This window comes from Panicum virgatum, chromosome 8K (genome assembly GCF_016808335.1).
Source record: "Panicum virgatum strain AP13 chromosome 8K, P.virgatum_v5, whole genome shotgun sequence".
NCBI lineage: Eukaryota > Viridiplantae > Streptophyta > Magnoliopsida > Poales > Poaceae > Panicum > Panicum virgatum.
Window position 1 is genome coordinate 20,607,834 of NC_053143.1, and position 13,488 is coordinate 20,621,321.

Genomic DNA, 13,488 nt, shown 5'->3' on the forward strand with positions numbered 1-13,488 from the left:
TTATGAACTAGTGGTCGTATATTGGTATAACCCATATTCAATTATTAAGATGGGATTAATAAACCCTAATTAATCCCTCAGTGCACATGTGTCCATGGACAACCGTGAGCTTGATTTGGACCAGACAGACAGGGGTGTCGCACCCAGGGTGAAAAACCCTTGTCGCAACGTGGCTACATATTACGTAGCTAGTGACGCATTACATTTGAACTACCAACCACTTCATCCGACTGCATATATCGTGGGTGGCAGGATGGGGCACGTCTCACGACTTGTTCAGTGGCAAACGACCACGTTTCTGGTGAACACAGAAACACCGTCACCAGAAGCGATCTATCCAGTACCAACATGTCCAGGGTGTTTCGTGCCATGCTAGGAACTTAACCAATAACCATAGCTTCCTCGTCGTCACTCTACCTAGCTAGAGCTAGCTCCTTTCGTTTTGGCTAGCTCAGGAAGCTCTTTTATTCGTACGAGGATGGCGATGTTAAAAATAGTGTAGCGACAACGACCCAGCAGGAGCTAGCAATACATAAATGTACTAATAATCTTCAGTTCAATACTCCACCTAACCTCATAAGCACACGAAGAGGAGCAGCAGCGCGGCGAACATTGAGGTGTTGGAAATATTTCAGTTAAGATATTTGTGATCTTCACTATTAAGAAAGCGTTTAAACCATCTAAACACGATTAAGGAAATCTAATGATAAAACCCTAATGGGCTGTGATCAGCAGGCCCATTAGACCCGTTTCTAGAGGCTGGCCCCCAGCCCCACAGTGCCTATAAATATAAGGTCGTGGTTAGCAACTTAATCACCCCATTCATCTCAATCTAAAACCCTAGCCACCGCTAGTCTGATCGCTAAGGGCACTGGAGGGGTTTGGAAGGCCAAACACTCCCGTTGGCGCCCGAAGGACGCCGATTCGCTGCTGCATCTCCTACACCGACAAGAACGCCTACTTCCTCTACGGATCAGGCGTAAATGGCTGCTGCAACTGCTAACGCTGGTATAATGTTTACCATTTATTCCGCATTAGATTGATTTGTCATGAACTAGGTTATGTTAAGATTCTGGATAATGTGCCACTGATTTAAGTTTTGGCAATTCTAACATGAGGAGCTAGCTCTTCGATCAGTGTCCGGCTTTCCGCACGCCATGGGTTTCGCGCAGGTGCTCCTCTGCCTCGCCGCCGCCGTGCTCGCTTCCGCGGCGGCCACTCATCAGCACTCCCAGTGCCTTGACAACCCGCCGGACCTGTCGCTGCGTGGCGGCGAGGCTGGTGAGATCGTCAACGACCTCCCGGGGGGCTTCAGAGCCTATGTCACCGGCGCCGCCAGCTCCAGCCACGCCATCATCCTCGCCTCCGATGTCTTCGGTTCGTGCATCCATCCATCCATCCATATTACGTACTCTACCCGTATCAGTCATTTGGTCGTGCGTCTTGACAGGAAACTTTAATTTTTTCCCATATTTTATTTTATTTGATATCTTCAGGTTTCGAAGCGCCTCTGCTGAGGTAAGTCCTACACATATACATCACCTTCATTTCAATTATTCGTGAATGTTGTGTTCTCTTCAGATCGCTGCACTGATTTCTCTTCTAATCCTTCGCTTCAGTTTAGTTAAGTTTCTCTAAATTCCTGCTCAAACAATACTTGCTAGACAATTGCACGGATCAAACTGGGGGAGTAGACTTCAGTTATTACGTACTTACCGTCTTCTATTGGTCATTGAGAGCAGACGTGGGACTTTTTTTTTTTGAGGGTCAACGGGGGAGAGCATCCCCACCTGATTTCATTGATGGGCTTTTAGGCAAGCCAAAATACTACAATATTTGAGATTCAGCAATTTTACAATAGCCCAATACAACACAACACATAGAAAAGGTGGGGGGGGGACAAATTTTACAGATCAAGAGACAAAGGTAGGACACCAGCTAGAAAGATGGCCACCAAGCGTCAATGAGAGCCACCAGCGAACAACATACTTGCCGGATACACCGCAGCCATTGCACCTCCACACCACCCCTTGTAGCTACACCGCTCCGCTGTCACCATCCATCTGAGGGTCAGGCCAACAAAGTGGGGACTAAAGGCGGCGGGAGGGGCGCAAACTAAGGCTCACCGAAAACGACGATCTCCCCTTCGATGCTGATGGAGCCATGTTTGAAAGCACATTCGGGCTCCCACGTACCGCCATCGAATGCCATGCAAGGGGAGAAAACCTCGCAGGGGGATGGTGGAAAAGTGGGAACACCTCCCGGCATAATATTTGATGGCACCACTAGCAAGAAGAGCGCCGATGGAGCAGAGGTGCCAAATGGACAACACCCACGTGACTCACGATGGAAATCCACAGCTTGTATCATCCTTTCACCAGAACCAACACTAGGGAAAAGAGAGCAAGCGCACCGGCTTCACGGAGGAGCAGTCAGCAATAGCACTTGGGTGGGAGGAAAAATTCGACATCGCCTCCAAGAAGGGGAGTGTCACCCGTTGGTGTCACCGATGTCGACAAGACCAGCACAATACTGGACTTTAGCTTTTCCTAGCGGTTTCCCGCGCCCACCCATCACCGTCAGACCTACAAGTAGGGGAGCGCTGTGACAAAGCCTCCAACGAGGAACGCGGCACTGCAAGTGTCGCCATTGCCGGCTGGCACAAAGCCAGGCATGGATTTCTCCCAATGCTCCCGCAACCACGGCCGTAGTAGGCGAGCTCAACGCTGCCAGCATAGGAGGCGCAGTAGCTGTGAACGGCGACATAGGTACTGGCTCGGTCCAACACAGGAATAGGAGAGGTTCACCAGCAGCTTGAGGAAGGGGGGGATCTAGTCGCTGGTGTGCCGCCAGATTGGCTCCACTGACGGAGCTGAGCGGGGTGACTGAGCAAATCGGAGCCACAAGAACCACGCCACGCACCCCCCTAGGGTGCCTGCGGCTGGGAAGGGGCCGGATCGGGCTGCTGGTGACCCGCCGGACCGGCTCCACTGGCGGAGCAGAGCGGAGCGGCCGGGCAGGACACCAGGCTCGCTGGAGCCCCGCCCAGCACCCCACCTAGGGGCCAGGCACTGGGGGACGCCAGATCCGGCCAGGAAGGAGCCGGATCTGCTCGCCGGGGACCTACGGGACCTGCTCCGTGCGTGCAGCTTGCCCAGCCATGGTGACCTTGAGTTTGGAGGAGGGCAACTCGGGGGAGGGGGATGAGTGGATGGAGTCCTCGCCTCTGCCATCCCTGCACCCGCGCGGACTTCCGGCGGAGAGGTGGATGGACGGGGAGGGGAAGGGGTCTGGGGAGGCGGTGGCGGTCCGCCCGAGCTGCCCCTGGGGGCGACGCGAACGGTCTCTGGCGTGCAGACATGGGACTTGGGCCTTGTCGTGCCAGGCTGCCAGCATCCTTTGTCCCTCTCGTGCAACAAGTTTCTATTAGCTAGGCTCAAGCACACACATAGCATACTGTCGTTGTCACGAGTCCAAGTTTCGGTCCTCTTGTAATATCTTCTACTAGAACATGGTATGTCTCGTTATCAACTATATATGATTTCTCTACATCATTTGTCTGAACATCACTACTATAACAATCTTTAAGGTCACGGTAAATGTGACCTTTCGGTAAATAAAAAAATGGAAAACCCGTGGATAAGCTCGCCGAGCCCATCCACGGGCCCGCCGAGCCCATCCATGGGCCGCCGCTGCCGCTGCTCGCTGGTAGGGGGAAGAGCGCCGTCGCCGCCACCTGGCCCACACGGATCCGTGCTCTCCTCGCCCCCGTCGCCACGCCGGAGGAGGAAGTGGAGGCAGCCGCGTCGCCCCTGCACGGATCCGGGCTCCCAGCCACCGAGTCGAGCCGGAGTCATTGCCGTCATCGGGATCAGTGAGGGAGAGAGGGTGAGGAAGGGCTCCTCACCCCAGATCCGGTGTCCAGAGATGAAGAGGTGTAGGATCTGCACCGCCACCGCTCCCAACACGGGATCCCGCGCTGCCAGCTCGCCTCGACCGCGCCAGAGGGAGGGAGCAGCGCCACCGCCGTTGGAAGAAGAGGGTGCTGCCTTAGCCGGCCGCCTGCTGCACCGTCCCGTCTGGCCGCCCGCACCCGCGCCGGCCTGGCCACTCGCGCGGGCGCCACCATGGCAGCAGCCCGTGCCGGAGTGTGCCCGAGAGGGAGAAGGGCGGCAGGATAAGGAGGAGGGAGAGGGGCCGCGGTTGCAGGGGAGAGGGTGGAGGGAGAGGGGCGCCGGAGGTGTGCTCGGGAGGGAGGGGCGCGTGGGGAGAGGGAGAGAAGGGGCGTAGAGGGAGGGGTGAGAAAACCCTAGTGTCCTGTTTATATACGCTAAGAGCGCTATCGGGTCGAGATGGGCTGTCTGGGCTCTGAGATGGGCTATTACTATCCGAGGTCGGCATTTTAAGGTGCCCGCCTCGGTTAATCGATTTTTCGAGGCGGTTATTTATAACCACCTCAGTTAATAGAAATGACCGCCTTGGTTAATGCTTGGTATTAACCGAGACAGTTGAAATTCCTGCCCGCCTCTTAGGTGTTTAAAAAAGGTTGCGGTAAATCATTTTTTAGTAGTGTATCCACCAAGCGTGTAGCAAAGGGAGAGGATAATAAGAAAAAGAAGAAAAAAGTCTTAAAAATATCACTTGTGTTGTCAACTTAGCTCCTTAATTAAGACGTTATATGTTGTCGTGCCACCTATTGTGCTAAGATCATAGGCACAACTTGACCCTCATGTAACCTTGGTCCAAAATTTATCACGTCGTACCGTGCTTTATGTCGTTATAAAATGCCATGCTTCGGTGACTAAAACTAACATGGCTTAAGTCTCAACTCTAGTTGACAGCATCTCCAGCTGAACCCTTGCCTCTAATGTTCCCTGGTTGGTACCATGTCTTCATCTATGGACCTGATGGTTATGGCTTTATTTGCTGGATGAGGCAGCTTCCTAGCTTACTGTTGCTTGTGTAGTGCGATCCTATCAAAATATTTGTCATCATTGACTTTTATTGGTCACTGTGTTTAACAACTCATCTTATTAAAAAAATCATAAATTGTATATATATTTTAAGTATAATTTATGTTTTTATATATTTGTATAAAATTTTTGAATGAAATAAATAGTTAAATGTCTTGATCAAAAGTATGAATATTTTGATACGGAGAGGAGGTCACGTACTCGTGTGCGCTGGTAGCTCTTCCTCGCTTGCTGCTATGTGTCAGTATACGTAGTGTGTGCGTGACTGCTAGAGAATAGATAAGGTTGGACTGAAGAAAAAATATCAATGCTTCGCTACAGCTGTGGAGCCCGCACAAGTGAGCTGGATTGTTCTCTCTGCGTGACGAAGAATATTGTGGCAGAACCGTCCCAAATGATACCGGCTTAAGTGCACTGATTCTCATCTTAATCTTAATCCAGTATATATGCACTTAAAATGGTATAATTCGGCAGTTTGTCGGGTCAAGCCCGATTCAACCATAGTAAACATGGATCCAAACATACACTAGAAGTCTCTCACAACGACGAGCACATATAATTTCAAACAGACAGAAGTTCTCAAATGTAAATTACAACATAGAGTTAAGCATGCAGCGGAAGTTTAAACAGAAGTCCAATTTAAAAACCACGATAACTACGAAAACGTGAGGACGTGACATCAAGCCCACCAATATGAATTCTGGTTAGCTCCAACCAGCAACAGCTAAACCTGAAACAAGGTCAACAACAAACCGTGAGTATAGTAATACTCAGCAAGACTTACCCGACTAATAGTATATACTTAGCCGACTCCTAGTGTGCACGGCTTTTGACTCTGGAGTTTATTTTTTGCAGGAGAGGTACTAATAGTGAATCTTTACTTTCAATATTTTAGCTCAAATTTAATGTAATAAGTACCAACTAGATTTGCATGAATATCTAGAGCAAGCGTGGTTTACTAGGTTAATCCTCCAAGAATATCATAATCATCTCATATATCATCGTTCCATTTTCATTCCAATTCATTACTACGATGTGACAAAGAGATCAAGACCCCCATATCCGTGAGTCACGATGAATCAATCCGATTTAACCTTGTAAGGTGAACTTAACACACACAAAACGTGCACGCCACATCGAATCACACGTGGCAACTGTTCCCATCATCACACCGCTCACGACACTCTGCTAGTGGCCCACCTTGCCCTAGCTCGCCAGGACACAGCGCGCCCTCCCGGTGCCCTGCCCCTGCGCGCCCACCCCACCCAGCGGCTGCCTAGCCCCGCGCGGCGTCCACCGGCTGCCTCCCGCGTGAGCACCAGCGGCGAGGCCGGCCCCGTGCAGGAGACGGGGTAGACGCGGCAGGAGACGGGGTAGACGCGGCAGGAGACGGGGTCGACGTGGCACGATGAGGAGCCGCGAGGCCATGGAGCTCCTAGGCTTCCCTCCCTACTCCTGGTCGTCCCCTTCCGAGGTGACACTACTAGAAAACGGGCCTTGGGCACCGGCTGAGAAAGGCCAAAGGCACCGGTTTCCCAACCGGTGCCCCGCAACCGCGACCATTGGCCTCTACTTAAGACACCGGATTTTTCAACCGGTGCCTTAGGCCTCCATTGGTACCGGTTGGAAATACCAGCCGGTACCAAAGAGGCTGCCACGCTGATGTAAGGTGGCAGCCCCTTTGGTACCGGTTGGTATTTCCAACCGGTACCAATGACCTTTTCCCTTTTTTTCCCAAATCCAGTTTTGTTTGTTCTATTTATTACTGTTTATTCTTTTATAATTGCTAAACGCACTCAAGCTCTACAGTACTCTACGTTCATTGGTTGTTCGTGTTCGTTTTCAGAGAATATTTGAAACTAACTAAAAGTGAAATGCGAGCATATAATTAAGCTAATTACATGAACTAATATATTTACAAATTTACAAACATCAAGGCATAATGTTTAAAATATTTACAAATGTACAAGTCATTCATGTTAGCCGTCCAACTACTAGTCCCCTCAGGATGTCGATGAAAGTCCTCTATCGATGTGACCGTCATGGTAGAACTCGCCTCTAGGATCCAAGATCTCGTTCAAAATGAATCCGGCGAGCTGCTCGTACACGGCGTTGATCCGATCAGTAGAGTAATATTCATCCCCCATTTGAGACATCTATCATTTAGGAAAAAACATTAACATTCTGTGCGTTAGTACAATTATGAAAATATACTAGTGAACGGTTTGGACGTACTCTCGTTTCTTCATCAGTAGCCTTCCCGCATGGAGTCATGATGTGCAAGTAGTCGCATACGTAGTACCCGCACCAATTAGTTCCTTGTTGTTGTCTCGCACACTTAAGGAGAAACAAATAAATTACTCAATTTAGAATAATTTGAGATTATATACTTAACTAGACAAATCTTTATGAATGAACATACCGGATAATCCAGGTTAACGTTCAGTTCGGGTCTCCATTGACCACGTCCTTTGTTATTTTTCACAAATTTTTTCCAAACCCTGCGCTCAAATTTAAGTTTGATATTCAGGAATTCTTATTAACAGAAAAAAGATTTGATTGTGCAAACTGAACTTACCTGTTCAAGGGGTCTATGATATGTTGGATTGCGGAATATGGATTTCTCATTGAGTCAAAGACTATAAGATTGCCGGTCTCTACGGAAAGTATGAGTAAAATCCAATGATAACTGCAGATATAGATAGGATATATACATAAATGTATTAGACAACTTAGTATTTATTTAGTAATATAACAGAGGATTGAGTCGATCAAGGCTTACCCAAAGTTGTATGGTATGAATATATAGGATTTGTAACTTTGCCTAGTCAACGAATCGTACATGTTTTCGCACGTTTCCTTGTAACTTTCGTTGATCAATTTCTGGTTGACTAGCAAAGGAGACATGAAGCTGATCTGATGGTGCCATCCATGTTTTCGGCTTCTTTGGATCTCCTGTCTAAACGATGCAATACAAATTTTATAATGCACACATATAATTATGTTCTTCTTATCAAAAAGTATTAATGTAGAGGTAAGTTATACTTACAAAACCCAAATGGTGATGATAGAGGCGTCGAGGACTTGTCGATGGTAAATGTGATATAAATTTTGGAAGTACACCCAGAAGTCGTCCTCCCCGCGGAAGAAATCATGGTCACGATACTTGACTCCAAACATTTTCCCTTCGTCTTTCGCCATTCGCAGGTACCATCTATGCAAATTGAACATCTGCGTGCCTCCACATGCCCCGTTGCCTCGTCTAGCGTTAATCCAGTTTCAGAAATAAATATTGCATCCTGTAGGTCCGCCTGGAGTTGTACGTCCGTCGGGTGTAGGAGTGGCAACCCTGGCACCCGGAGGGGCTCGAGTTCTTTTTGTTGTGTGCCAAGCTGAGGAATGGTCTTGCCATATTTTTTCTTCAGATTTCTCACCTTGTGTTCCTTTGTCAGAGTACGATCATAGTCCGAGGGTAAGCTTTTCGGTTTTGGTGGGTTGTCTAGGTTTGCGAGAAGCTTTTTCCCTAGTTCTAGAGGTACCTTTTCCCTCGGCGGGGGGACTTTAGGCTTCAATTGTTCTTTTATATATCGAGCAGTCTCCTCTTCCAACCCCTAAGCGGTTTTCTCGTAGGTTAATTGTCTTTCGACCATTTTCTGCTTCTTCTTTGAGGGTCCAGCCGCTGGGAGGGATGCTGTCTTTTTCTTTCCCTTTTCTAGTGTAGGAGGAGTTGGAGTACTCGTGGCCCTTTGCGCCGGCGGAGACGGTAGTGAAGGAGGTGGTAGTGGGGACGGCGGAGAGGTAGGCCGCGGAGATGGGCGATCGGTCTGCACGGGAGCCGTTGTGCTTGAAGTAAGTTTGATGTCGGCCTTGCGCCATAGAACGACCCCGTGCAGTGCGTCTCCCAATGTCTTCTCTCCATCCCCTCCAACGAAGTCGAGCTCAAGATCCTCATTGTTTCCAACTATCTGCTCGACTGTGATGGAGGTGTAGCCAGGAGGTATCGGCCTTCCATGAATTGTAGTAGAAGGATTCAGGGGCAGGGCTGACCCGTATGCGACATGAATTGATATATTTCTTGCTCGCACATGAAGCTCGCACGGTGTCGGCATGGTGACATCATCCACTGGATACCTCTGGTCATCTACCGCCGTTGGCTCAATCTGGGGTTGCTGTTCCGCTTGTACGCCGGGCGCTGCCGTGGATGCACAGCTGCTGCGTCGCTGAGAGGCCGGGCTTATCACAATATTCGGGTGCGACCCAGCAGTGCCCCTTTGGTTCAGAGCTAGCTGCACCGCCTCATTGACCCTAGCGTCCATCTGAGATTCCAAGGACGCAACCTTCTTGTTCATCTTTTCTTCTATGGCACGAAGTTTCTCTTCCTGTTCGGCTTTGCTCTTTCGGTGAGTCTTGTAAGAGGCATCTCCGGCCCAAGCAACTTTCCATGGGACCACGCCGATGCCGCGGGCTCATCCAGGGTGTTCCGGATTCTTTAATGCCCTTGTCAGCTCATCATTCTCCCTTTGAGGATGGAATGTTCCTTGTTGAGTCTCATCTATTGCATCGACTAGATCGCGGGACACTTCTTGCATATGCTCGGGCACGACCAAACTTCCATCCAACTGGTTTAGTGTCACGCCATTAGCAAATAACCACCACTTGGATCTATCCGGCCAATCCAAAGTCGTCGGCCTGATGCCTCTATCTATAAGGTCCTGCTCCATCTTCTGCCATTTTTTAACTGACTTCTTGTACCCGCCAACCCCAAGGTGGTGGCTGTACTTCTTATTTGTAGCATTCACCTTGGCTTGTTCGGATTTTTTTTGGGCTTCCTCTGATAGTTTGTATTGTTTGAACTCCTCCCAGTATGGTTTAACCTGAGGAAGATCGTCCCAGTTCGGCTCCTTATCCTTCTTGATGTAATTGGTGTACAACTTCTTCTTGAAAGTTGCAAAGGCAAGGGCCATCTTTCTCAAGGCACATTTCTTCACAAGTTCTTGGTCAACTCCTTCAGAAAGAGTGAACATATCCTTGAGTTCTGCCCATAGCATTTCCTTCTGATGTGCAGGCACGGCGTGTTGCTGTTCTTCGGGTTTGGTCGTTTTCCATAGTCTTGTGGTGATCGGAATTCTTGCCCGAACAATAACCCCACATTGGTTGACAATTTTTGTGCTAGCATCCTCTGGAGCACTTGGATAGCCCTCTGCGTCCACTTCTCTGACGACCTGTCTTCCCTCCATTTTCTTGGTTGGCCGGCGTCTCCATTTTGACTGGCTCAACGAAGTCGATGCGGAGGTTGACTAAATTACAGAAAAGATATGTTAATCGCAAAACTAATCTACCGAAGTCACCATGCATATAGTTTTAAGATTCGTACTGCAACATGGTGCTGTTGATTGGGCGGCGGCGCAAAGTCATCATCTTCTTCATCGGCATCTCCAGACATATTCAGGAACGAATCAGCGGTCCGAGCATCTTCTTCAGCGATTGGCTGGGTGGTGTTGGCCCTCGTATCTTCGTTTATTGCGTCCAACATGTATTGCCCGGCGGCCTGCTTATCACAGAAGGGGTCCATCCTTAACTGAAACCGTAAAAATATGTTAGAGTATTTGTCCATCCTTAAATGAATCAGGAGAATAAAATTCTTTGAACGAATATGCGTGTTTGAGTGAGAGTGTGTGTGTTAGAGGGGCAGAGAAAGAGAGAGAGAGTTAGTGAGTGTGTGTGTGAGTCAGTGTGTGTGTGGGTGTGTGTGTGTGTTTGTGTGTTAGTGGGACAGAGAAAGAGAGAGAGTTAGTGTGTGTGTGAGTCAGTGTGAGTGTGTGTGAGTCAGTGTGTGTGTGAGAGAGAGAGAGTGTGTGTGTTCGAGGGTCGATGGTCGACGGTCGATAGTTTATACAATTGCGGTACGAACAGGGTCGAGGAACGGCAAATGCGTTAGTGAGTTAGAGAGCGAATACGAACGGGTTCGAACTCGAGAATTAATTTAACTCAATCTAAATTACACATGCAATACAAGTACATCTAAATTACACATGTCGAACAACAGATTAGAAAGACTCATTTTTAGCTCCTGTTCTAGTCAGGAACTGTGGCGGAACCACCCAAAACTACTGGGCCCGGGTGCACTGATCTTCGTTGCTAAGCAACTCTGACCCAATTTGGCACTCACCGGTAGTTCCTCGAGTGAAGCCTCGATAAAAGCCACGCTATTCCAGGATCAGCAGACAACACTCACACGAAGGTGAGCCCAGAGATTACAACACAAACCATTTCATACATCTCAGAGTGATTGCAGCGGAAAGAAAAATTTATTACAAACCATGTTCAGACTAGTGAAGTACTACGGAGTTCCAGCTCCTCAAATTACTCAAGTCTCAAAGTTCAGCGGAAGCATTAAAAGATAACTAACGAAATAACGTGACGCATCGGTAAAGCCCGTAGAATGCGTCACTCAGCTGGAGGGTGATTAGCACCAGCTGAAGGGCCATCCCACTCAACAGACCAACCCGGAGGCAGAGTGCAAGGCCAAGTAAGACTCGCAAACAGATCTTCAAAGTTAGTACCTGAAAAACAGTGCCACAAGCAAGGCTGAGTATACTAATACTCAGCAAGACTGACCCGTCTCCGGATATAACATAGTCCGATAGCTAGACATGCAAGCTTTTTGGTTGGTAAGGTTTGTTTGCCCAAAATGCCGCTAAGTGTTGATCCTTACTTTCAGGTTTTACTTAGCCAGATTCTAGTGGAATTAACCATTCTAAATTTGCAACTAACTCTACTCAAACATGGTAGAGCAACCATTTAATCAACCAGCAGTATTTTCATCATCGTATTCCACTTGTTACTCTATGTGACCGAAATCATTAAGCAATCTCATGCCGTGAGAGGCGGACGATTCTGAATCGAATTTCAACCTGGCCAGGGGAACCTAGACCACACGCATGGGGATCGACTTCGCTCCCGCCCACGCTACTTTTCCCCTTTCTTTCCAGTCCGTGGATCCAGAACACCCTCCCCGACTACAGAGTCCGACCACTCTGCACCCGTACGTCGCGACATAAAAATAAACCCTACTTCTACCAGGAGGGTGCGAGATCGTTCCACTCGCCGGTCCAATCAGGTACTTAAGCTTACCGATTACCATATTTCTCGGTATGTGGCTAGTACTTTCAAACGCTTAACAAAATGAGCCACACACCTCGACCTTAGCCATTTTTGACTACACCAGCGGGGTATCACAACTACACAACCCCGCTCGTTGTCCTTACATTTCATCAGGAAATAAAGTCAGTACAATTCCTATTTGCTCGCGAGAGGCAGGGAACCACTCGACTTCTACCGTGCCTATTTAGCATGGCAACTAGTCGATAAAAAGATCCGGTATCAAACATAGGTTCCTATGGATCATGCATCTAGGGTTTTCGATCAACGCCTAGAGAACTTAAATGCAGAAAACCAACTGTTACCATACATTAATAAATAGATAGCAGAATGGTAATTCGGAAAAATAGTGGGATTATGCTCCGGGGCTTGCCTTCTTGGGCACTGTCAGACAGAAAAGCTTCTGGGGCTTGGCCCAGGTCTTGAGACAAGTTAGTACAGTTCAGATTAACCTCCTGCTCCGCACGAGAGTCCGCGGGCACCAGTTCGTAGTCTCCGTCCGCGAGGTTAACCGTTTCTATATGCAATGCAAGATTTTGAGTTATTCAGGGATATAATTTCTTTCCTTCACGATAAAGTTGTTGTCCACGAAAGTTAATTTAGTGATGATTTCACATTTCATTGCATGGGCAATCGTTTATAGAGTAGCAAGCATAACTACGGTTATTCATGAATGAGTGGGGTTTTGGGTTTTCATTTTTAATTTCAACACATAGCATGCTTTCATTATTCCTTAACAACACAACTACTAAAGAGCTAGTGATGAAACACTAAAGTAACTCAGATTCAAACTTGAACATTCATGGTATAAATTCCAGTATCTACCATAGAGCAAAAACTATAACTATTCATGCAAATGGATTACTCTAGTTACTTCATATTTTTGTACAGAATGTTCAACATGGATTCTGGTGCTACAAATTTTATGCAAGCAACTTAAAAGCATAAACTCAGTACTGAAATTTTTCCAGATTTTATACACTTATATAGCAGAGGTGATAAAAAGATTAAAAACAGCAAGCCATTAACAAGGATTAATTCTATAGAAAGTTTTACTAAGGATTTGGTTCTCAAATTTTTACCAGAGAGTAGTCCTGAGTTAAACATATTCCAGAAAATTTTTCAAGATTTAACTCACTATGATAAATTAGTTATTCAGTTAACTTAACATGAGTTTGAATAAATTTCTCAAGATGCATTTGACCAGTATTGCATCTGAACTTTTTATCACAGGTAGAACATACTCTAAACAAGATCATGCCCAAAAATAAAGATCAGAAACATTGTAGATTACTCAGAACAAAAATAGTAATTCTAGCCCTAAGATACTAAGCATGATTATTCACCAAGGCAA

General features: G+C 47.5%; 1 protein-coding gene across 1 annotated transcript in view; it reads left to right on the plus strand.

Annotated features, from left to right (window-relative positions):
• Positions 1 to 1,116: 1,116 nt before the first annotated feature.
• LOC120644177 (endo-1,3;1,4-beta-D-glucanase-like) overlaps positions 1,117 to 13,488 on the plus strand; it is a 34,694-nt gene continuing 22,322 nt past the window's right edge. The window contains exons 1-2 of the mRNA XM_039920745.1: positions 1,117 to 1,377; positions 1,497 to 1,518. Of these exons, the coding sequence (XP_039776679.1) occupies positions 1,158 to 1,377; positions 1,497 to 1,518 (242 nt within the window). The 5' untranslated portion in view covers positions 1,117 to 1,157. The remainder of the gene's footprint in view (positions 1,378 to 1,496; positions 1,519 to 13,488) is intronic.